The following is a 26,472-nucleotide window of genomic DNA, read 5'->3' as shown; positions in this document are numbered from 1 at the left end:
GGTCTGTGAAGAACACGTACATTACATGTCTGTGACTCATTGATGTGTGAATAAGGTCTTTGGTTGGGACATACATGTACAGATTTTCACCTCAAGCAGATTGACATCCCTGTGTATTAGGATTAGGATGCTAGTCTGAGACATTTACATACAGAGAACATTTTCTAAACAATTTTAAAGAGGTTTCCTATATTATAGATATTTTAACTAATGTCCCAGCAGTTTGAAAAGGCAGCGGTTTTAGCAGTAGTACCACAGCCTTCTCCAGCTTTTTCTAGGCCAGTGACGACACGTTCATCTGTGACATGGCCTAGGCGCAGCTCAGCCCCATTGAAGTGTATGGGGTTGAGCTGCGATATCGAGCACAGCCACCATACAATATATGTCGCTGTGCTTGGTGAGATGAGACAAGGCCACGGTGATGCTACAAGCGCCGTTGTCTCTCAAGCAGCTGATCGGCAGGGGTCCCAGGTGTCTGTCCCACTGATCAGTTACTAATAAGTCATAAGTAAAAAAAATATATAAATTTTAAAAGTCTCGGAAAATCCCTTTAACAACCTATACACCTTCCATATCTGTTGAGCAACTGCTCATTTGGCATCTCCCACATGGGACAATTTCACATGAGCGTATTCAGTCCGGGAAACTCCATGTGAAAGCAGTATTTCCCGGACTGAATACTGCTCCTGTGACACGAACACACAACATTATAATGCTTTGAATTACCGTATGACCTTGGCTGTACTGAATTGTATCACAGCATTATGTGAGTACAGTTAAGTAGATCTGAGGTTGGGCAGGACATGTGAATAAGGCCTCATGCATATGGCCATTGCTCGGCCTTTTCTTGCATTGGGGACCGCAATTTGTGGTCCTCAATGCACAAGCAGCATCCGCGCGTTTTGCATAGACTGATCCAGACCCATTCTAACTTTTTAGCGGTGGGGAGGCACGGAGAGAAACCCCATGGGAAGCACTACGTAGTGGGAGATGGCACGTGCACAGTGATGGCTCCTTCCTTTCATGCAGCTGATTGGCAGGCGTGTCGGACCCCCGCCGATCTGATATTGATGACCTATCCTGAAGATAGGTCATCAATATTAAAACCCCAGAGAACTTCTTAAAGCAGAAATACAATCTTATATGGCATCCATATGCCCAAATAGAGCATATGGAAAGGGGTAGTCGAGAGAGACCAAAGCAGATGACCACTCCAGGACGCTACGCCATCATATACACAATGGAAAAACCAAAAAGAAAGTCAGAACATCTGAATAAAAAAACAAATGTGCAGATGAATGTTGCTGTGGCTGAAAATGCAAAATACTGCAAGCACTGAATATATGAATTATACATTTTTGTAATTCTGTATTCACTATATAAATATATTTCTTACGGTACACTTGAACCTGAAGGGATTCAGCTAATTCTGGCCATCTATGTGCTCTGCTAATGAAGAATATAATTACGTAGTAGGAGCTGGCCAAGAAATGCCATAATTAGTATCTCTAGAATATACCGTACTTGCCTAATATACTAGAGAGAATTGCTAAGTGTAGCCTTTGTTCCGTAGCAGCATAACAGTGGTGGGAAAGCAGGGTCTCTCCCTTCACCCCAATATGACACACTGCACTCCTGTTATAACCAGTGAACCATTTGCTTTATTACAAATCTTACAACTAATCATTGATTTATATATATTTTTTTTTTATAGAGTGCTGATCAAATCTCAGCATTGTGTCGAAGCATGCAGGAAGTCAATCAGGACATGATGGATGGGCGAAATGACAGCCCAGACCCTCCAAGGAGACCATTAGCTCGGCACTTATCGGATGCAGATAGGCTTCGGAAGGTCATACAAGAACTAGTTGATACAGAAAAATCCTATGTTAAGGTGAAGCTTATGATCAGTGTATATGTCTTGTTAGACAGTTTTTATTTTGTTCTACATGCTGTAATGCTGTTTTCTTTTTTTTTGTCTCTTATAAAGTGCCAGCATATTCTTACACACACTAGGGTATTTTTTTAACATGCCAAGCAAGAAAAAAAACAAAACAGTACAGCCATGGGGAGAACATGAAAGCTACTAGAAATTGTCTGTGGATCAAATTCATCTTATTTACAGATTAATGTTCAATGTTTGGGTGATCTTGGGTTAATAAAATTGTGATTTTCTGTCTATCATATTCTGATGCCTTAAATCACACACTATAAACTAAATGTCTCTTTAAATAGAATTCACTTCATATGGACTGTAAAAGAAGGAACAGAATGGATCTGTTTCCTCGTGAACGTATAAAATTTGCTTTATGCAGGGCCAGACTGGCACACAAACCCCTTCTGCCCACATATGATATTGCATAAAAATAATGATGCGCAATGCACGCGGTGGTGAATTTTGCTTTACTTTGTCATACCCCCATGCAAACCATCTATACTAGAAAGGAAAGAAAAGTGGAACACTGAAATGCCAAATCACATGGTCAGATAGTACAAAATACCCAAAATTATTGTCCCCTGACAACCCTTCCCCCATTAGATGAAATATTATACCTGCCAACCCTTCCTCCACTGGCAGCAGCATTGTCCCGATTTTAAATGTATCGCCTTTCTTGCGGACTTGCAGGACAAAGGCAGTAAGACTGGAATTGGAGTGAGAAATTCTCCTGCTGTTCTCAATACAGTCAGGTGGGTAAAGGACCTGTGATGAGGTCATCCCTGGTCCTGCACACTTCATATCTTAGAGAAGCACCATTGTCAGCTCAGTTCCATTACTTTTTAGAGGGTTCAGGACCTGTGATGATGTCATCACAGGTCCTTGAGCTTTGCAAGCCTCTGGACTGCACAGATGTAGGGTTTGCATAATCAGTACAGTTATTGTTTATTAATCTTGTCAGGCAGCCCTCTGACAGACTGGCCCAATGGCAATCTGCCTGGTAGGGCAGATTACCAGTTCAGGCCTGCTGAGTTCCATTGGCAGAGCAGTTCTGAAAAATTTCAAGTATGAAATCGCAGCGGTTGTTCCTGTGTAACATGGCATTTTGTATATTTGGTTACTAAATGAATAATTAAAATCAGTAAATATGCATCATATCAATTTATCTAATATATAAAGCTGAGTGTATGTTCGCTAAAGGAATCCGCACCATCTCATTTACAATCACGAAATTTGGCACACAGGTACATCAGATGTCCGGGAAGGTTTTAGAGCAGGTTTCAGCTCTCTAGGACGTACCGTTTCTGAGAAATTCCCCAAAAATGCATTAGCCAATAGAAGCTTGATCACATGACCCTTATCAGCCAATAGAAGCTTGCAGGTCCTTCAGCCTCCACATACACACAGTTTTACTCCAGGTTTCTTCACTGCTGTAGGAAATCTGGTATTGAAGTAAAGCCATGGCCTAATAGCACTTAGTACCTTATTTCAAGACGTGCCTTTGTTCCAGCAATAGATATTTTTATCTTCTGAAAATCCAGTTTATTTGATATGTAAATGAGCCAGTAAGGTGCCCAGAGGGGCGTCACTCTTGCAGGAAGGAGCCCAGACACAATGTGTCCACCCTCAAAAGACTTAAAACCCCTCCCCAGGCCCCACTAAGCCACGCCCATTATCCAGTTAGGCCACACCCACTCCTGGGCCGACCGGGATTGATAAATTTAAGTTAAAAATCAACTTTTGTCAGCTGCAGAGGTGGGAGGGAGGGTGACTTTCTCCCTGCAGATCACACTCAGACAGCACAGTGCTGCTGTCTTAGAGTGAGCTGTTCAAAAGGACATGCCCCCGATCCAGTAAAGGCCACTGTTAAGGGGGCGGGCCCCTGTGGAGGTCATTGTCAAGGGGTGGTATGCTGTGAAAGTCACTGTTATAGGGGAAGGCTGCTGTAAAGGTCAAAGTTAAGGGGGTGGGCTGCTGTGGAGGTCCAATTTTAAGGGAAGGGGCACTGTGGGGGGGGGGGGGTCCAGTGTTAAGGGGTGGGGGGCTGTGGAGGTCACTGTTTTGGGGGCGGGGTGCTGTAGATGTCACTGTTATAGTGGATAGTGTATGTTGATATCTTTTTAACGACACACATAAACATTAAATTAAATAGATTAAATATACCCGAGCAAAGCCGGGTCCTTCAGCTAGTTTACTAAATTGATGAATTATGGATGCCTGGGAATTATATATGACCCTAGGCTTTATTTTTTGTGCATTTTTTTTTATTCCTCTAAATCTATACTTCTTTTTTTTTTATTTTTTTACAGGATTTAAGTTGTCTTTTTGAATTGTACTTGGAGCCATTGCAAAATAAAACTTTCCTTACCCAGGATGAGGTAATTCAAAAACTGCCATTCTCTATTGCTAAGGCCTTATGCACACGACCGTTGTTTGGGTCCGCATCCGAGCCGCCGTTTTGGCGGCTCGGATGTGGACCCATTAATTTTAATGGGGCCGCAAAAGATGCGGACAGCACTCAGTGTGCTGTCCGCATCCGTGGCTCCGTTCCGCGGCCCCGCAAAAAAAAATATAACCTGTCCTATTCTTGTCCGCGCTTTGCTGACAAGAATAGCCTTTTATATTGCCGGCGCCCGTTCTGTTCCGCAAATTGCGGAAGGCAACATGGGCGCCTTCCGTTTTTTGCGGATCCGCCGTTTGCGGACCGCAAAAAACTGCACGGTCGTGTGCATGAGGCCTAACACAAAGGAATCATTTCCTATGTATGTGTACACTTGGCTGCAACATTTATGGTAGCTTTAACCAGCATTAGGAGTACAGTTAATCTATTTTAGCTAATAACTGTAATAATGTCAATCCATTGCTTTCAAGTCTTCTCACTGGGAACATTGTACAAATCTATTAAGCTGTTTATATTAGGGAGATCAGTAGATATCTGCATAGAGATTCAGAAGGAACATATGTCAGAGCTCATGAATATCAGATTGTATTTAGCTAACTGTGGTTATAGTTAATCTCTGACACTGCATGGCCTGGTGTGTGTGTGTGTGTGTGTGTGTGTGTGTGTATATATGTATATATAATAATTATATATTCTAATGAAATTCACATAAGTAATAATGATTGATAATTTCATTTACAATAATATTCGCCTCCTGCAGGCCACAATAAATGTCTGCCTGTCACTTCTTGATGCTAAATCTTTATTTTTTTGTTGTTTATAGATGGATTCTTTGTTTGGCAGTCTGCCTGAAATGCTTGATTTCCAGAAGATATTCCTCCAAACCTTGGAAGATGGCATTTCAGGTTCTCCTGACTTCAACATACTTGAGACTCCATCGCAGTTTCGAGTAAGTCATTAATTGGTAGTCATTGTAATTACAAACGGGCGGCTAATGAGCGTGACATACTGCTATGTGCCTGCTCTATTTAACTCTGTAGGTTCGATTATTCATGGGTATTAGAAAATATCAGCTGACTGACATCAATATGGTTTGATGGAAAATAAAAACTTTCAGTTAAGGCTACTTTCACGCTGCCATTTTGGTTTCAGTTTGAGATCCGTTCAAGGATCTCACAAGCAATCCAAAATGGATCAGGTTTGCCCTTAATGCATTCTGAATGGATAAGGATCCGCTCAGAATGCATCAGTTTGGCTCCGTTCCACCTCCATTCCGCTTTGGAGGCGGACACCAAAACGCTGCTTGCAGCGTTTTGGTGTCAGTCTGACAAAATTGAGTCAAACTGATCCGTCCTGACACACAATGTAAGTCAATGGGGATGGATCAGTTTTCACTGACACAATATGGCACAATAGAAAACTGATCTGTCCCCCATTTGACTTTCAATGATGTTCAAGACTGATGCGTTTTGGCTATGTTAAAGATAATACAAACGGATCAGTTCTGAACGGATGCATGTGGTTGTATTATCTGAACGGATGCGTTTGTGCAGATCCATGACTGATCCGCACCAAACGCGAGTGTGAAAGTAGCTTAACTTCCAAGGATATTAGTTGGTGTATGTATACATCATGAATGAGGACACTAACTGGTATGGCACTGGACATGTAATACAGTGCCTTGTGACAGTATTCGCCCACTCTCCTCCCCCCTTGGTGTTTTTCCAGTTTTTTTGTATTACTACCTGGAATTAAAATGGGTTTTAACTGGGATTTTATGTGAAGGACCTGGTTAAATAATCCAAATTGTTACAGTGGAATGAAAAAACAACCTTGTTTAAATAATAAACGGATGAACAGGAGTCTCCACCGGCCTAGCTGCAAGGAAAGGGACAGCCACAGGATCGGCCGGTATGAGCCCAGAAACAACATGCACTTACCTGCCGCGGCCACAACAACAACCGGACCCCCATGCAGACAGGAAGCATGGTGGCCCCAGGCAGAGATGTTCACAGACTTGTGATTCCCCCTCCGGGGAACCCTGACACCCCTTTCCGGAGGGGAAATGTCTAGCAAACATGCTGGAACACAGACACCCACAAGCCAGACATGTAATGACAACTAGACATACAACAGACCCTGAACATAACCCACACCAAACATTGATACAAGAGAAGGTAAAGACATGGGGGAGAAATTAAGGTGACTGTTGTCTAGCTAGGAGGCCCTCCTACTGGACAGGTGGTTTATCCAGGATAGGAGCAGCACTCCATCTCATACAAAGGCTGAAGGCAACTGACCTCTCGCTCACAACATATAAAGAGCCAAGAGGCCACACCCAAGATGCACCTAAAGCCACACCAGCCAAATAATTACCCCTCCAGCACCAGACAGGGAAGGACCCAAGGGAAAGGAGGAGCCACCTACAAGCTGCAACAACATATTGACGCAGGCAACAACATGCATGGCAACCGTGACACCAGGCTGGCTGGGTTATAATAAAGTCTCTCTTTTACTGAGTGAGTGATGGATGTCACTGTGCAAATACAAGCAGTAGGAACAGTTTTGAAGTATTTCACAGAGTAGACTTTTCCAAAAGGCTGCATGTCGGGATGGCCATGATGGTGATCCTCCCTGAGTCTCTTTCTATGGATGCATGTGATCTTCCCAAATGATGAAAGGTGTGCAATTTTTTTCAATATTTCTCTGAAATGCCCAAATGAGGGGTGTAGTCCTCGATCGGATGACCAGTCCATCTAAAAATAGTGTGGTGGTGCCAGAAGCAATATAACCCAAACCACATGCAGTAAAGTCTACAGCCATATGCGAGCAGTACCTATTTAATATTTTTGTCCAAGCCCTGTCCGTTTATGGTCCTCAACCTTCTGCAAAAATTCTGTGCTGATTTCCTTAGAGGTTGGTTCTTAGCAAAGTTGTTTTTCTGGCAGCTTTTCATTCATAGGGACTGCCAGTTATTATTGCTATTTTCTTCCCATAGTCAGCCTTTTGAGATACATAGTGCATAGATACAGTTAGGTCCATATATATTTGGACATAGACAACATTTTTCTAATTTTTGTTCTGTACATTACCACAATAGATTTTGAACAAAACAATTAAGATAAAGTTGAAGTTCAGACTTTCAGTTTTAATTCAGTGGGTTGAACAAAATGATTGCATAAAAATGTGAGGAACTAAAGATTTTTTTAAACTTAATCCCTTCATTTCAGAGGCTCAAAAGTAATTGGTCAAATTAAATAATTGTAAATAAAATGTTAATTTCTTAAATACTTGGTTGAAAACCCTTTGTTGGCAATGACTGCCTGAAGTCTTGAGCTCATGGACCTCACCAGACGCTGTGTTTCCTCCTTATTAATGCTCTGCCGGGCCTATACTGCAGCGGTTTTCAGTTGCTGTTTATTTGTGGGCCTTTCGGTCTAAAGTTTAGTCTTTAACAAGTGAAATGCATGCTCTGTTCGGTTCAGATCAGGTGACTGACTTGGCCATTCAAGAATATTCCACTTATTTGCCTTAATAAACTCCTGGGTTGCTTTGGCTTTATGTTTTGGGTCATTGTCCATCTGTATTATGAGACGCCGACCAATCAGTTTGGCTGGATTTGAGCACAGAATATGTCTCTGAAAACCCCAGAATTCATCTGGCTGCTTCTGTCCTGTGTCACATCATCAATAAACACTAGGGACCCAGTTCTACTGGCAGCCATGCATGCCCAAGCAATAACACTGCCCCCACCATGTTTTACAGATGATGTGGTATGCTTTGGATCATGAGCTATACCATGCCTTTGCCATACTTTTTTCTTTCCATCATTCTGGTAGAGGTTGAACTTGGTTTCATCTGTCCAAAGAATGTTCTTCCAGAGGTGTTCTGTTTTTTTAAGATGTTTTTTTTTAGCAAAGTCCAATCTACCCTTCTTATTCTTGAGGCATATGAGTGGCTTGCACCATGCGGTGAACCATCTGTATTTACTTTCATGCAGTCTTCTCTTTATGGCAGATTTGGATACGGATAAGCCTATATGCTGGCGAGTGTTGTTCACTTGGTTGGCTGTTGTGAAGGGGTTTCTCTTCACCATGGTAATTTTTCTGCGATCATCCACCACTGTTGTCTTCAGTGGGCGTCTAGGTCTTTTTGCATTGTTGAGGTCACCAATGCTTTCTTTCTCAGGATGTACCAAACTGTAGATTTTGCCACTCCTAATAGTGTAGCAATTTCTTGGATGGGTTTTTTCTGTTTTTGCAGATGAAGGGTGGCTTGTTTCACTTGCATGGAGAGCTCTTTTGACTGCATGTTTACTTCTCAGCAAAATCTTTAAAATGCAAGCACCACACCTCAAATCAACTCCAGGACTTTTATGTGCTTAAGTGAGAATGAAATAATGAAGGAATTACCCAACCCTGCCATGAAACAGCCTTTGAGTCAATTGTCCAATTACTTTTGGTTCCTTTAAAAACAGGGTGACATGTAAAGGAGCTGAAACTCCTAAACCCTTAATCCGATTTTAATGTAGGTACCCTCAAATGAAAGTTCATGTCCATTATATAACTATAACTTGAATATGTTTTAATAAACAGGTAATAAAAACAAAATTTGTGTCAGTATCCAAATATATATATGGACCTAACTGTAAGCCACTGTAACCATTTGTACCACTGAAAGTCGCATCTGGGTAAATATTTAATCAATTTTTAAAGTGCAAACTTTACAACATCCCACAGAGCACCATTCTATGCATTATAACAAAATGGAAAGAATATGGCACAACTTCAAACCAGGAGAAGGATGCCCACTAAAACTCTAACGGCCAGTGAGGGCATTAAAGGGAACCTGTTACGCTGAACATAACTTTCAAGCTGAAGGCAGCATGTTATAGAGCAGGAGGAGTTGAACAGATTGATATACACTTTTATGGGAAAAGATCCAGTAAGGGCCGATTCAGACGGCCATTGTGCTTTGCGGATCCGCAAAACACGAATACCGTCCGCGTGCTTTCCGCAATTTGCGGACCGCACATGGCTGCAACCATAATAAAAAATGCCTATACTTGACAGCGATTGCGGATGCAGAAAAAAAAATAAGTTTGTGTGCATGAGCCCTTATACTGAATCTTTTCCCATAAAACTATGCATCAATCTACTCAGCTCCTCCTGCTCTATAACACGGTGCTTGTAGCTTACATTGCATTTTTATGGTGACCGGTTCCCTTTAAACAGAGATTTAACAAAGAATCCAAGATAACACTGAAGAAGTTCCAAAGATCCACAGCAGAGATGAAAGTATCTGTCCATAGCACCAATATAAACCATACACTCCACAGAGGCTTTATGGAAGTGCAGTTAGAAAAAGTCATTGCTTAAAGAAAAACATAAGAAACCCTGTTTGAAGTCCACCAAGCAGCATGTGGCAGTCTCCCCAAACATATGTAAGAAGGTCTGTTTTTGGCAATCGTGGGAAATGCTATTTGCGCCATAAACCCAACACGTCCCATCACCCCAAGAACACGATTCCTATAGCAAAGCATGGGGGTGCCACATTCATGCTGTGGGAATGATTTTATTCAGCAGGAAATGGAAAACTGGTCAGAGCAGAAAGAAAGATGAATGGCAGTATGTACAGAGATTTGAGACTGGGACACAGGTTCCAGCAGGACAATGACCACTGGTTTTTGGGGAAGCATTTAAATGTCTTAAAATGGCCCAGTCAAAGCCCAGACCTCAATTCAATCTAATTGAGAACCAGTGGCATGACTTGAAGACTGTTGTACCCCAATGCAACATACTGTATGTAATGTGAAAGCATTGGAGCAGTTTTTTCTGTAAGAATGGCAAAAATCCCAGTGTCTAGATGTGCTAAGCTAATAGAGACATACCCTCTTATAATAGCTACAAAATGTGGCTCCACAAAGTATTAACTTCCAGGGAGTGAATATTTTATGGACATGAAAGTTCTCTGTTTTTGCCCTAAAGGGGTATTCCCATCTGGAAATGTATGGCATATTGATAGGAAATGCTATAAATGTGCAATATATGTGGTTCCCACCTCTGGAACCAATCCGATCTCACTCAGTGAATGGAGAAGAAGCCAAGAATGTGGGGCAACCCTCCGAGTGTGCTCGCATGGGTATTTTCGGAAGTCCCATAGCATTGAATGGAAAAGATGCGCTCGAAAAATAGTGAATGTTCTTGGAAGACCCATAGCAGGGAATGGAAAGGAGATTGCACATGCGCGGTGTACTCTCTAGTCACAGCAGAGCCCTGTTCTTGAGATATCCAATGTACAACAGGTCCTAGAGTTGTGACCCGCACCTATTGGACATATCTGGCATATCCTATCAATATCCCACAAATGTCCAGATGGAACAACCCCTTTTTAATTTGTCGCAGTAAAAAAAAAAATTGCACCTTCATATTGGTAGGCATGTTGTGTAAATTAAATGGTACAAACCAACAATAATCTGTGTTTTAATCTAGGTTGTAATGCAAAAAAAGAGAAAAAAACACCAGTGGGGTGAATACTAACTGTATTCATGCATAGTCAACAGTTGATACAGTACAAGGATGTTCTTCATGTCAGGGTTTAGGCATGCAGTCTTCTTGGGTATAGGATGTGCTTTTGCAGTTTTTTAGTTTTTGTTTTTTATATGGGGTCTTTTTCACATGTTTACACGTGCCTGGAAAGCTTCTTGTACATATATTAAACAGACCCACAGGTCCCCATTATACTGATAGAGGCCAAGAGGGTGTCTCTTTGGCCTGCTTTCAGCAGCACCCACTGGGCTTCACATTTTTCTTTTTTACGAATGGAATAGGACAGCAGGACGTGCAATTCCGTACAGAGGTATCCACAAAAATATACTGCTTAGTGGCATCCTTCAAATGTATGTCCCTGAGGTTTTCATTTAGAAATCCTCCTGACGGAAATCTTGGATGCAGAGCGTGAACACCTTATTCATTGTGATCTTTATCTTTTAGAAATTGCTGTTTTCTCTGGGAGGATCTTTTCTTTATTATGCAGATCACTTCAAACTGTACAGCGGATTCTGTGCAAACCATATAAAAGTGCAAAAAGTTCTTGAAAGAGGTAAACCAGCTTCTACTTTGCAAGACTTTTCAATAATGAAAGTTAGCATAATTAATTAATTTGGCTATAGAAAGACGTATGTCAACAGAGAAAGCTAGTCTATCTAATCTGTCTGAACATTATTTCCTTTTTACTTTTCTCTTAGGCCCCTTTGACACGGGCGAGTTTTCCGCGCGGGTGCGATGCGTGATGTGAATCCTGAGACATTCATTTCAATGGGGCTGTGTACATGAGCGATGTTTTTTTACACATCACTTGTGCGTTGTGCAAAAATCGCAGCATGTTCTATATTATGCGTTTTTCACGCAACGCAGGCCCCATAGAAGTGAATGGGGCTGCGTGAAAATCGCAAGCATCCGCAAGCAAGTGCAGATGCAATGAGTTTTTCATGGATGGTTGCTAAGGAGATAATGTGAATAAATAGGGATGAGCCCTGGGACCCCATTAAAGTCCATTTACTTTATAATTTTTTATTATAACATGGTTATAATGGAAAATAATAGCATTCTTTAATACGGAATGCTAAGTAAAATGACCATTGAGGGTTAAAAAAATAATAAAAAAATTACTTGCCTCATCCACTTGATCGCGCAGCCGTTATCGTCTTCTTTCTTCTTGCAGGACCTGCAAAAGGACCTGCGCTTACGTCATTGCGCTCACCATGTGGTGAGCGCGGTGACGTCAGCACAGGTCCTGCTGAATGAAGATGCAGTAGAACCTTCTATCTTCATTCAGCAGGACCTGCGCTGACGTCAGTGCAGGTCCTTTTGCAGGTCCTGCAAGAAGAAGAAAGAAGACGATAACGGCTGCGCGATCAAGTGGATGAGGTGAGTCATTTTTTTTAATTTATTTTTTTTAACCCTCACTGGTCATTTTACTTAGCATTCTGTATTAAAGAATGCTATTAGTTTCCATTATAACCATGTTATAATGGAAAATAATAAAATCTACAGAAACCCAAACCCGAACTTCAATGAAGAAGTTCGGGTCTGGGTACCAACATTCAGTTTTTCATCACGTGCGGGCAAAACGCAATAAAACGCTTTGCACTCACGCGGAAAAAAACTGAACAACGCAATCGCAGACAAAACTGACTGAAATTGCGTGCGCATTCGCATTGGTTTCCCGCAATGCACCTGCAACACATCCGGACCTCTTCCGCGACGCCTGTGTGAAAGGGGCCTTAGGATAGATATAGTATGTGTATCCTAGGCCTGTATTAGACCTGCAGATAGTTCGCCATAACATCTCTAACAAACGTTCATAGGTATACTTGTTAGAAATGACCTTCCTGTGTAAAAGTGATGCAGAATACCCCATGACGAGCAGGCAATTGTCGGGAAGGAACTCTTCCTTCCCGACAATCGTCGGCCTCATCTGCTGGTCTAATATAAGCCCTAGGCATTGTGAATACCGGGGTCAGTCAGATTTGTAACTTCTTATATCGTACTATAATTTCTTCCATCCATTCTATTTGCAGCTAGAACAGATCCAGCTTTTAAGGAATTTTTGGATGCCAGAAACCCCACAAAGCAGCATTCGTCTACCTTAGAGTCATATCTGATCAAACCGGTGCAGAGGGTTTTGAAATACCCACTGTTGTTGAAAGAACTGGTGTCATTGACAGACAATGAAAGTGAAGAACATTATCACCTGACAGGTACTTTTTATTTATGGTGTGTTGAAGGGAATGCGTCACCAGAAAAAGACCTATTGTTTAAATAGTTTTTATGTTAAAGAATTTTTGAGGATTTAGTCATTCCCACTAGCCGTGGTCTCTGCTTCCACTGTGTGGCATACTTTATTGTCATGCAAATTACATGAACTGTGGCAGCAATTTTCTACAAAATTTTGCTTTTATTCATGTGAAAGTTCCCGCTGCCTTTACTTAATAATCCAGGCACAACGGTTGCTGTGCATCGGTTTACTACTGTTTTATCCAAATATATGCTTAAACGGTCATAGAGTATACATCAAAAAGGCATGAGAATATACTGTTCTGAAAAACGTATCCTGTAAGGTGGCCATATAGATTAAACTTGTGCAAATAGACGATTTCAACTGTAGTGGACTTTTTCTGGGTGAAATTTAATATCAATTATTTAAGCCAATGAATGACACACTGTTACTATCTAAAAAGTAGGTGTTTAGCTTCATATGGGTCGTACAGCCAATAACTACCCCAGTAATTATCCAATATTTCAGTGATTTTTTGTACAGCCTATTCAAGAACATTTATCACTGAAATAACTTTCTATAAGAAGCATTCTTTCAGGCAGTACATCAGACATGACACATTTATTGCCACTTTCAACAACTATAATGGACCTTATTAGCTAAGGGGCCGCTCATGGCACATTTTAGGTCTCCGCCAAGCATTGCGCTGGGGAAACAAAGTATAAAAAGATTAAACTTTGGACTGTGATCTCCTTTTTCTGTCTGTGCACATTTAGTATACCACTCATTTGCGTCCTGCAAGACTGAAAAGAGGTGATTATAGATTCCAGAGTTTAAATGAATGGATCCACTGAGGGATACATATCTCAGAATGCTCAGCAGAGAGCTAAAATCTGATGTGAACAGCCCCTAAAATGTAATAAGCACCCAGTGTTCATTAAAAGGTCATACTAGAAGTCAAATACACCTCTTATTGAACGAGTTGTATCCTCCCTAAAATGTCTTTAAAAATGTGTATCAGTCAATCGGAGCTAGCAGATTAACAAAAATGGTGTTTCTGTGTCCAAACTCTCACACTGTTCAATATGATGACTGTCTTAAAATTCAATGAATAAGCGAATATGTATTTTATCTGAGTGTGATTCTTCGATTTCTGTGATAGATGTTTAATATTTGTCCTCCCTCCACACTTCTGCTACTTGCTGCTTCTTGTAGTTCCACAAGGGTGTAGTAGACTCCACCTCCAGCTATATGAACATACAGAAGTAGCCGCAGATAGTGTAGTGTGCCAGGACTCTCGTTAAGAAATCTCACTTTATTGCACTTACAAAATCAACTAATACAAGCCTAACATGTCAAAAAAGCTCTACGTGCTGCACACACAACACAAAGTACTCGCCTGACCCAGAGGCAGCTTCTTCCCGGGAAAAATCCATTAGAGTGACACCCTGGGTCAGGCAAATGCTTGGAGTGCTGGATATGGAACTGGCTGGCTACACTATCTGTAATCGCTTCTAAATATTTATAGGGGTAAAGGGGAGATGGCCTGGGGGAAGTGAAGCTTTCAGTGGGAGGTCTCCTACAACCTTGTGGAACTAAAGAAGCATCAGAAGTGTGAGGGGAGGACAAGTATAAAATGTCTATCACTGAAATCAAAGAACTTCACTCGGATACGGTCTTATTCGCTTATTCATTGAATTTAGGACAATCAGCGTATTGAGCAGTGTGAATCCGGACTACATTAAGTTGTATCCTCAGGCTTCGTTGCTATGGGAAACTGTCTTCCAAAAGAAGTTGCTCAACTCTCTGCATTCCCTGTATCAGTAAAAATGTGGACAAACGACTTCAATGGTGAAAGTACGCAACAATCAGATGCCTCGTACTGCAAACAATTTTATTGTACTCCCAAGATTCCCACAGTAAATGGCTTATAACAAATCTTAAAGTCCACATGTCAAGGTCTTCTAGAACAAGCCATTAGCCATCTAAGGTGAAACTCTAAGCGAGTTGGGCCGTGTGTGAAGATACTTGATTTAGAAAACTGCTAGCAACAAATATTGAGGATACAGCTTCACATTTATGCAGGAAACCACTGAATCACATTATAGTTAATGGGTATTCGGTGTAACACCGTTGTCTGGCAATGCCGGAAATAAGGAGCTCCGGTAGCCTGATGCTCTGTCGGATCAGGCTACTGGATTCCCAATACTGTGAATGCAGTCTTGGTCATCTGATCGTATATGCAGAAAAAAAAAGTCAACATTTGTCAGCAGCAGGTCGCCTTGTGTGTGATGTACTGCTGACAAACAATGAATCTGTATGAGGACAAGTGATTGCAGTAGCGATCATTCATCCCCATCCAGAAGCATGCTGCAGCTTAAAGGGGTTCTGCAGTTTTTTTTAAACGGATCTATCCTCTGGATAGATCAGCAGCATCTGATCGGTGGGGGTGCCGCGGCCTTCTCGCTGTTTACCGCAGGTCCAGTGTTGTCACGACTAGTATCAATAGCCTGGGCGTGGCTAAGCTCTGTTGACTTTAATGGAGCTTAGCCGCGCCCAGGCCAGTGATACTAGATCCAGTGACGTCACTGGGCCTGCGGTAAACGGCGAGAAGGCCGCGGCACTATTGCCTTCTGCCTTCTCAAACAGCTGGTCAGCAGGGGTCCGGGTGTCGGACCCCCGTCGATCAGAAGCTGATGATCTATCCAGAGGATAGATCATCAGTTTAAAAAAACTGCAAAACCCATTTAATGAGTAGGCCGTGTTCTGAATAAAAGGTTTGTTCCTGATCTTTGCCTTGTGTATCTGCCCATGTGACTAAGGCTACTTTCACATTAGCGTTTTTTGCGGATCGGTCATGGATCTGCAAAAACGCTTCTGTTACCATAATACAACCGCATGCATCAGTCATGAACGGATCAGTTTGTATTATGTCTTCTGTAGCCATGACGGATCCATTATGAACACCATTGAAAGTCAATGGGGGACGGATCTGTTTTCTATTATGTCAGAGAAAACGGATCCGTCCCCATTGACTTACATTGTGTGTCAGGACAGATCCATTTTGCTCCGCACCACATCGCGGACAGAAAAAACGCTGCTTCCAGCGTTAATCTGTCCGTGACTGGAGCGCAACCAAATGGAACGGAGTGCATTCTGGTGCATTCCGTTTCATTCAGTTCAGTTTTGTCCCCATTGACAATGAATGGGTACAAAATTGAAGCGTTTTCTTCCGCTATTGAGATCCTATGACTCATCTCAATAGCGGAATTGAAAACGCTAATGTGAAAGTAGCCTTAGATACATACTGTAGCCAAATACTTCACGTTAACCTCTAGTTACCTCCTTGATGTTTTCTATAATAAACGGCTATAGAAGTGTACATACTCTGATACGGCTTTGCACAGAATTGAGTGTATCTGCTCAATTTATGATCTACTGAATTAATGTGGGTATGGTCGCAGTTACAAAGTGTTGGTCCATCTGTTCATGCTGTCTGTGAGCATTTAGAAGCATTGACTGTTCCTATGGTGTCAAAATTCTACAGTTCTAATAAAATGCCCACATAAGGACTTTTTATAGATGTGGAAATGAGCTTTGAACAGGACTGGTGATGCTATTTGTCTTTCATCAACTACCTACTGTATATAAAGTACCATCATAAGAATCCTTAACAATTTTTTCTCCTTTTATAATGTAAAGTTTTACTCCTTTTGATTTCTTTTTGATGTTAGTGATTGTGGTGTACTCTGGTGCTTCAGGAATTAACTGTCCTTACTGTTTGGAGTGCCACGGTTACCTGGATTTGCCCATTATCAGATTGTAGACAGAGATCATGGGCTGTGATCTGTAACAGGACTCCCCATCTACCATGTGCCATTTATTGGCATTCTCAGGGCTATTTTGCCGCCCCTTAGACACAAAGGCAAGGGTGCAACTACTGCCCCCATATATAACCTACTGGTTGTAGATATGTCACATTATAATTACAATGGCCAAAATTGGGTTTATCAATTTTTTTTTTTCATCTGCTATATAGACCATGGTTCTGCTATGTTCATAGTATAAATAGTTTTCGCTCCGGTCCTAGCTAACCGTACTATATATTTTAATCACCAGCTATAAGCCCCATAATATTGGAGCCAAAATTGGGATGCGCATACTCCTAAGCAATGGCAGCTGAAGGCGTCTGTGTTGGTCCTATGTTCATATGTGCCCGCATTACTGAGAAAAATCATGTTTTAATATATGCAAATGAGCCTCTAGGAGCAACGGGGGCATTGCCGTTACACTTAGAGCCTCAGCTTTCTCTGCAACTACCACACCTTCTCCACTTTGATTGACAGGGCCAGGTATAATGAGGTTTTCACTCTCTGGCACTGTCAAAGTACACAGGGCGCGGCAGTTACAGAGAAAGCGGAGCCTTTAGGTGTAATGGTAACGCCCCCGTTGCTCCTCGAGGCTCATTTACATATATTAAAACTTCATTTTCCTCAGTAATGCGGGCACATATGAACATGGGACCAACACAGATGCCTTCAGCTGCCAAGCGCACATGTAACAGGTCAGCCAGTTTGATAGGTAAAAATCTGCTGACAGATGCCCTTTTAATATGCAGTATATGGTGTGAGTATTGACGAGTATGCCTCATTGATCTTGGTAATCCCCTTGACTGAGAGATGCACTTAATTATTTTATTAGCAATAACCACCGTATTTTATGAGTGTGCATATACAGTTCTGTTTCCATACTTGGTGATATAAACTATTACATTTTGTATCTTCTAAATTTACAGAAGCACTAAAGGCTATGGAGAAGGTAGCCAGTCATATTAACGAAATGCAGAAAATCTATGAAGACTATGGAACAGTGTTTGATCAGTTGGTAGCAGAGCAGAGTGGGACAGAGAAAGAGGTACTGTAACGGAAGTCACCAAACGAATATTTCATAGAGAGGGAACACCTTACAAATGCTGTTTTGTACTTGCAGGTCACAGAGCTCTCTATGGGGGAACTTTTGGTATATTCTACAGTTACCTGGCTTAATATCTTCCCTTCTCTTGGCAAAACAAGAAAAGACCTTGAGCTGACCGTATTTGGTAAGTATTTCATCCAACCAATGTACCAATGTATGTAAGAAAAAAGAGCAGCACTCGTTGGAAACAACAATAAGATTGGTGCAAATCCTCAGGATAAGGCTACATGCACACAAACGTATTTTGTTTCCGTGTCCATTCCTTTGTTTTGTGGATAGGATGCCGACCCATTCATTTCAAAGGGTCCGTAAAAAATGTGGACAGCAAACCGTGTGCTGTCCGCATCAGTATGTCCGTTCCGTAGACCCGCAAAAAAAAATAGAACATGGTCCTATTCTTGTCCGTTTTGCGGACAAGGATAAGGCATTGTTACAATGGATCTGCAAAAACAAAAAAAAACTGATGGCATACGGATGTCATCCGTTTTTTTTTGTGGATCCGCAATTTGTGGACTGCAAAACACATACGGTCGTAGCCTAAAGCCATCAATCCTTCGTATATTAAGTAGGAAAATAGCTAATTAAGGCTTGAGAAGGTTCCTTGTTGTATGGACTGAAATGTCGCACAAGGCTAATTAAAGTTCAAATGTTTTTGTATTTTTGAAGTAGTCTATTTTTCTATGTTATGTCTATTTCGATCTACTATACATATGCAACCACTACTATTTATTAAAAAAATTCCAAAAGAATTCTCAAAAATAGTCAACCCATGAATGTGCAGTAATGGTACTGTAAGCTGCGCTCTCACAAGACATAAGACTAGTGAGATACAATTATGAAGTTTACCTGATTCTAAAATAAGTGCTGGAACCGCATTGTAAAAGAAGGTCAGTTCTATAAATGTGATTGTTTTAGAATATTTGATAATCCAGGGCCTGTCAAGTTGCAGTGAAGGGGATGTGTATTGAATTTTTTTTTTGGCACGGATACTGTTTCCTCCAGAGGAGGAGAGACTTTTCTTAGTGGATCTCCACTGAGGCTAAGGGCTTGTTCACACAACCGTGTGAAGCCCATGCTGTGGACCGCAAATGGCAGTCCGCAATGCACGGGCACCGACCGTGGCCCAGCCGCATGGAGATCGCGGATCCATTCACTTGAATGGGTCCGCGATCCATCCGTCCTGCAAAAAAGAGCAAGTTCTATCTTTTTGCGGTACGGAGGCACGGAACGGAACCCCAGGAAGCACTCCGTAGAGCTTCCGTAGTGTTCCGTTCCATGCTACCGTTCTGCATCTCCGATTTGCGGACCCATTGAAGTGAATGGATCCGCATCCGTGATGCGGAATGCACACGGAACGGTGCCCATGTATTGCGGAACCGCAAATGTGGTCTGCAATACGGCAATGGGCAGCACACGTTCGTGTGAATGAGCCCTAATAGAGGGGTTCCTGACCACAGCACAGCAGTTTATCATAATTGGTCAACAGAACTCTATAACCAAGCTCCAGTAAGGGTATGTACACATATGACTGAAATGCAGCAGCCGCGGAGTTTTGTATGGCAAATCTCATCCCCACATTGCATACAAAAAAAAAGTGTAATTTGACTTGCGGTGCATTTGAAATCTGCATCACGTCCTCTCATTTCCGTGGCAATACTGCATGTAATACATGCATTTTTTGTTGAGGGTTTTGTTGTAGTTTTTGCTGTGGAACTGCGGCAAAACCACACTGGACTTTTCCGCTGTATTTTCAGGCAAATGTGGACTTGCAACAAGGCTATATCCACTCGTGACTGAAAATACAGCAGAAAAGTCAGCAGCGGTTATTGCCACGGTTCCTTAACAAAAAATGCTTGTTGCAGACTCCAATCTGCACGACAGGTCAATTTACACAGCATGTTGATGAGATTTATTAAAAACCCAGCCAATTTTGCTGGTACTGTACAATGCTGCGGATTTCCTGCACAAAAATCCGGAATGGCAAATCTGCAGCATTTCAGTCATATGTGGATATAGCCTAAGGCTGGGTTCAGACCTGAGCGTATTTGATATGCGCGTTTAACGCGCGTTTTTATGTGCGTTTTTTGCAATAGTAAACGCGCGTTTGACGTGCGTTTGTGTGATTGACTGCAGTGTCCTATGGCCACAAACGCGCGTCAAAACGCCCCAAAGAAGCTCAAGAACTTGTTTGAGCGTAGGGCGTTTTTCAGCACGTTCAAACGCGCTGTAAAACGCTCAAGTGAGAACCAGGGCCATAGGGAAGCATTGGTTTTCATGTGTTGAGCGTTTTGCAGCGCTGTAAAACGCTCAAGTGTGAACCCAGCCTAAAGCTCTTCTCTGCCACCTGCGTCAGTTTGAATTGCATGCAGGTCAGTGCTGGTCATGTTCACTACATGTCCCAGCTTATGCTTTTTGATCCCACCCATTGCCATGCTGCCTGATCTCTATTTCAGTGAAATGTGTATTTACAGCTTCATCTCCATGTGTCCGACAGAGGCCAAGATGATTCTTTACACACTAATTGTGCTTAATTGCTGGAATAATTATACTCTAATATAGCAAAAAATCCTTAGAAAAAAGACCTAGGCTGAATACATTTAAAACATAGCTTTTACTCATAATAATTAAAAGGATAAACCCACATAGTGCTCAAATAAACGGTGAGAAAATGTACATAAAAAAAATGACACAAATGGACATGAGATTGAGGGATATGTTTAGGGACTAGGCCCCTATAAGGGAAAGGTTCTAGACTGGGTTGTCCCTATCGGGATGGGTGCTCCGTATTGCTAGGTAGGGACTGCTTAGCCCCTATCCCAACCAGTGTCTGGGCTATGTAGTTTTATGTCCCCGGAAGAATTACAGCAATTATACGGACCCCGTCATTTGATTATCTAGGACGGTTGAAAGGTAGACATTCATCTTAGTACAATGTCAACTAATTGGTAAGACCTTTCCATTTATTTATGGCTTTTGTTTATTTTTATTATGTCCTTTTTATGTCATATTTTTTATGTACATTTTCTCACTGTTTTATTTGAGCACTATGTGGGTTTATCCTTTTAATTATTGAGTAAAAGCTATGTTTTAAATGTATTCAGCTTTAATGTATTCCGCCTAGGTCTTTTTTTTTTCAAAGTATTTTTTGCTATATTTGAGGGCTAGACCTTTTTCTATACGCAACTATCGTGTATACAGTATATAGGATTTTTGGATTGAATAATTATACTCTGGAAGATTTCCAAGTAAAAAGTAAAACTCTTAAAAAGTTTGCAAGACGCACAAACCCAAATTAAATTCAAATCCTGAAAATAACACTTAAATATATCAAATAAACCTGAACTATACCGCTGCACGGCATTATGTATAGACGTAACATCCTGAATACTGCTAGATGGATGATTGCAACCATAAATTGCCTGACTAATGCCTGCAATCATCCTGGGGTGAACACATTGCAATACAAACTACGTACTTCAATGTGGCAGTTACATGGTTATTTTTAGGCTGCTTATACACGTTCAGGATTTAATCAGGTTTTTTTAGGTGGTTTTTGAGGCCAAAACTGGGTGTGGATCATAAAGGGAGAGTAGGTATAACAGGGATATTCTTCTTCAGCTCTTTTTTGTGAATCTACACCTGTTTTCAATTGCATCAAAAAAACTGATCAAATGCTGATTGTGTACGGGCAGCCTTAGAGAGGTTGATGGTGACTTTCTGATAATAAGCCTCCTACACACAAGGCCTTATTCACACGTCAGTGTTGGGTCAGTGATTTCCATCAGTGATTCAGAGCCAAAACCATGTGCGGCTCTAAACACAGAACAGATGCAGATCCTTCCCTTATACCTTATGTCTGTGGAGGCTTGTATCCTGGTCTTGGCTCACAATCGCTGATGGAAATCACTGACAAAAACACTGACGTGTAAATGAAGCCTAACAAACCTGGCCATACACGTTAGATAGAAATTGGTTGATGGTTGAACAGCAATTGAACAAACAAACATCTGGTGAATGTTCCTTTCACAGACACGACCATACATATTTTATTCCATATTGGCCGATACAGTCGTTGACTATCAGATGGAAATATTAAACAATAATGGTCCATCATCGGTCGGCTAAAGCGACTGTCCATAAATTTCAACCAATGAACATTTGTTTTGGTTGAAATCATCCGTTATGATCAACTTTAGACTGTTTATGGCAACCTTTTAATTCAACTACATTGCTTGAAAGGGTTATTTCAAACCATTAACATGTATATATTCTTATGGGGTGTATGAATGCAGGGCAAAATATAAAAGTAATTGTGGTTATTTTTTAAAAAGAACATCGTCCTGCCTGGATAAAACTAATGGTTCTGCAAAACTCTGCCGAGCAAACTTCAAAAACAGCTGCGGTTTTTGTCTGGCTGAATCCTGGCATTTGCGGGGTAGCAGCCGGATCACCGTTGGATCCCGATATAGGCAATGGGGCCGATGGGCATTCCGGTAACATTCAGCAATGCCCGATCAAGAGATCTCTGGCCAGCCGGAAACTAAAGTGTGAAACTAGGCTAAAAGATATTCAGTTTCACATTATAAAGAACCCTAGAACATTAAACATTAAGGGCTCATGCACACGGCCATTGCCGTTTTTGTGTTCCGCAAATTGCGGATCCAAAAAACGCGGATACTGGCCGTGTGTGTTCCAGATTCTGCAGAATGGAATGTTTTATTGCGCACTGCCTCAGTATGTAATGGCTGTTGCTTGGCAACTGACATTGTAGAGAGTGGGCGACACTGCATGTTTTTGTGGTGATATGGCTTTGTTAATGCTCTGTTGGATGGAGTACATCAGTCAGTTTTCTCTTAGTGTCTTCAAAAATAATGGAAAAGTCCACCAGAAAACACACCAGATAAAGACTTCTTCCATGTTATCATATGGGGTTGAAAAATGTCACTTCCTTCCCTGTGCTCCTCTGTGGAATAACATTCTGCTCCGTAAACAATGTCTCCATTTGTTTTAATGGGGGATGTAATCTGCACCTGCGTATCTTCTGTTGGACTTTTCCGCCAGGTGTGAAGGCACTTTAAGAAGCACTAATTTGGTGCTATATTGTTATCTGCGGTGCAGGAGACCTAGTCTATGTAATAAAGAGGTGAGAAAATTTCCTATAACCCTTACGAATAACTCAGACAGAACATATTTATCTGTTGACCTGTCGGCCTAAATATCCATGTGATGCTCTTCTTTTCTGCTTCTTGCAGTGTTTAGAAGGGCCATCATTCTCGTGCACAAAGAAAACTTCAAGTTGAAAAAGAAAACGGTAAGTTCTCCAACAGACTGGACCACACATGTGGAGTCTAATCCTCGGTAGCTCTGCTCTCTTCAAAACCTCTTCCTGTAGGCATCATTCCTTCATAAAACCAGCATCTCAAGTATTGTATGTTGTCAGTGGCTTGCCAAAAACAACTGTATCTGCATAGAAAGGGAATACAATTTACTAACCAGTTCATGTCAGTAAACCTTGGGAGAAGGGCTGCATTTGTACTGGATTAGTCTGCAAACAGTCTAAGGCTGGGTTCACACCTGAGCGTTTTACAGCGCGTTCCTACGCGCTGTAAAACGCTCAACAGGCAAGAACCAATGTTTCCCTATGGGAATGGTTCTCACCTGAGCGTTTCACAGCGCGTACGATCGCGCTGTAAAACGCCCGATGCCCCAAGAAGTACAGGAGCTTCTTTGGGGCGTCTTGTCGCGCGTTCCCGTACATAGACTTCCGGGAACGCGCGACAACGGGCGTTCGCTTGTTCCGGAGCCGCGTTTGTAAACGCGCATAAAATCACGCATACAGAGCGCTCCATCCCGTACGCTCAGGTCTGAACGCAGCGTCAAAGCTCAGTCTGGAAGGTAAAGGGGATACTGAAGGGAGGGGGAGGTGTAGAATCCTCTTATAAGCATGGGAAGAAAATCAACACACGCAGTACTGTGTGTAGGTGGCACGAACAAATGTACCATTCGTAATTAGGCCCTGTATGAAAAATAGACTGCAGATTAAGATGATGACAGCATTTTACCGACACACTTATTTAATGTTCAATCAATTTTCTCTGTTATTATATGCAAAGTTCTTAAAAGGAAAGTTCCAGAATGTCACATAGAAATCAAAGCACATAACATATTATATGTAGAAGTCCTCTATGGAAGAAATCACAAACCAAAATCCTGTTGTGATAGCTACCATCTTGGTGAACATGACATTTTTGCTCCTATAATTGGCACAAAGCCCATGATGATCAGCAGTAGACCCCCATTTGTGGACCACTTGCTTTTTGCTAATTACCAGTATCTACACTTCATTTAACTGCTATTGTTTTTTTATTTATTTTTTTTAGCTACAAATCGCTAAATCCATGGGTTGGGGTTGTACATGGTTTTGTAACTGTTTGGCTGAACTGCACGGCCCATGAGCAAGAGTAGTGTTATCTCTGGAGATACAATTCACATGCTCTGTTCCTGCACTTATTTCATCACTATATACCTGTGGATAGAACTGAATATATCAACAATGGATACTTCATACACATTTAACAATGAAGCGTCAAATAATGGACAGATTGTATCCTGGTCCTAATGTAACACTGAAGCTTCACTTAGATCTATTCAGCACACTACTTTGTCATTACATGGCTGATCATGGACTGGTTTACAACACAAAATGTCACGTTATCTACAGATCTGTTTCTAAAAGAATAAAATGTAGCCAATCGCTGCAAAAAATGACGTAAAGGATCATCAGCACCCGCCTTTAGAGTAGTAGTCTATATCTGCCTTAGATTTGTGTTGCCATATTTGATGCTTACATTATGTGAGATTTTTGTACTTTGTTATTCAAGTTAAGCATTTTTTTTCTATATTTTTATACAGAGTCAGAATACACGAAGCTCTCAAACCTATAGTGATATTGATCAGTTTAAATTCCGTTGGCTGATTCCTTTGTCTGCAGTTCAAGTGAGAATGGGAAATGCTGCCGGTAAATAATGCAATCCTTGAATAGAAATATTACTGTGTGTTCTTTAAAGCATGGGAAAACTGTACAAGAGTAAAGGCTGGCTGTGTGGAATGCTGAGCAACAGACGGCCTTACTTTTTATTAGACTGGATTCACACATGGCACCTTTAAATCTATGTGCTGTTACATCTCGTTCTACCAACATTGGCAGTAAATCTATTAACTATATTATTTAAAACCTTAAACCAAATTTAACTAGTGAAGAAAAAAATGACAAGTTGAGATGAGAATAGAATATTAATTTCTAATCTTCCTCCAAACCAGTCTATATATTATGTATAGATATTTAGATATACAACACTTAATTATTATTTACTTTTAAATGCCATTATGCCAATTTACCCTAAAAGTGCAAGCCTTGCATCACCAAAAACAATGCCAAAACATGCCACCACTGGACGCTGACGCAGTGGAAACCAGTTCTGTGGCTTGACAAGTCACACTTCATTTTCTAACAGTCTGATAGAGGAGTCTAAATTTGGTGAATGCCAAGTGAACGTTACCTGCCTCACTGCTCTGTGCCAACTGTCTGGTGAAGGAGGGATAATGCTGTGGGGTTGTTTTTCATGAGTGCATTATAAGAGGAGGTATAAAACTCCCAGCATATCCAGGGTGTTGTAATGTACCCTTATATTGTAGAATAATGGCCTGGACATGCTGAGAGTTGTAGTCCTCTTCTCTTATACCGCCTATCGTAATGTACTCTGATATTACATAACAAGAGGTATAAGAGGAGAGGACTACAACTCCCAGCATTTCCTGGCACTTGCATTGAATCCATACTTGCATGGCTGGTATTCTTCTTCTTCATTACTTTACTGCACTGCTGAGCTCCACCTCCTGTTCTGGTCACATGATGGTGAGGTCATCGCAGGTCCTTCATGCCCTCTTCTCTGCTGAGCTCTGCTTCCTGCATCTGACATCATCGCAGGTCCTGTCAGCACTAGGGTAATGATTTATATGTGAGGGGGGAGACTGTACACTGCATTGTAAAGTGCAGCTGTTCAGATGTCTGCCCGTTTGCTTCCTCAGATGTTCAACTGAAGCAGGGGGCCCCTTAGACAATGGGGGCCCTGGGCAATTGTCCAGTTTGCCCCCCACCTCCCCTTCCCAACGCCGGCCCTGCCTACAAAGTATGAACTCAGAGGAATACAAATGCAAGCCACACTTTCCAAATTTTTATTTATTAAAAATGTTGGAAACCATGTATCCTTTTCTTTTCACTTTTAGACGTACGCGATATTTTGTGTTGGTCTATCACATAAAATCCAAATAAAATACATTTAAAGGGAACCTGTCACCCGTTTTATGGTGTCCTAACTAAGGG

At 41.5% G+C, this 26,472-nt stretch overlaps 1 protein-coding gene and 1 long non-coding RNA gene across 6 annotated transcripts in view; one reads left to right on the top strand and one right to left on the bottom strand.

The window, feature by feature from the left end:
- Positions 1-26,472, top strand: part of TIAM2 (TIAM Rac1 associated GEF 2) — a 409,027-nt gene that overhangs the window by 373,257 nt on the left and 9,298 nt on the right. For all 5 annotated transcript variants that reach the window (XM_040429382.1, XM_040429384.1, XM_040429383.1 and 2 more), the window contains 9 exons: positions 1,715-1,894; positions 4,246-4,314; positions 5,161-5,286; positions 11,330-11,438; positions 12,919-13,098; positions 17,911-18,029; positions 18,105-18,213; positions 23,342-23,400; positions 25,002-25,107. In XM_040429382.1, the coding sequence (XP_040285316.1) occupies positions 1,715-1,894; positions 4,246-4,314; positions 5,161-5,286; positions 11,330-11,438; positions 12,919-13,098; positions 17,911-18,029; positions 18,105-18,213; positions 23,342-23,400; positions 25,002-25,107 (1,057 nt within the window). The remainder of the gene's footprint in view (positions 1-1,714; positions 1,895-4,245; positions 4,315-5,160; positions 5,287-11,329; positions 11,439-12,918; positions 13,099-17,910; positions 18,030-18,104; positions 18,214-23,341; positions 23,401-25,001; positions 25,108-26,472) is intronic.
- Positions 1,023-26,457, bottom strand: LOC120998640. The gene is made up of 3 exons (XR_005778449.1): positions 26,427-26,457; positions 22,817-22,819; positions 1,023-1,116 (listed from the first exon to the last, which is right to left on the bottom strand). It is a non-coding gene; the product is annotated as an uncharacterized LOC120998640 (long non-coding RNA).

The sequence above is a fragment of the Bufo bufo genome, chromosome 4, assembly GCF_905171765.1.
Source record: "Bufo bufo chromosome 4, aBufBuf1.1, whole genome shotgun sequence".
NCBI lineage: Eukaryota > Metazoa > Chordata > Amphibia > Anura > Bufonidae > Bufo > Bufo bufo.
This window is presented reverse-complemented; position numbering and strand designations above follow the sequence as displayed.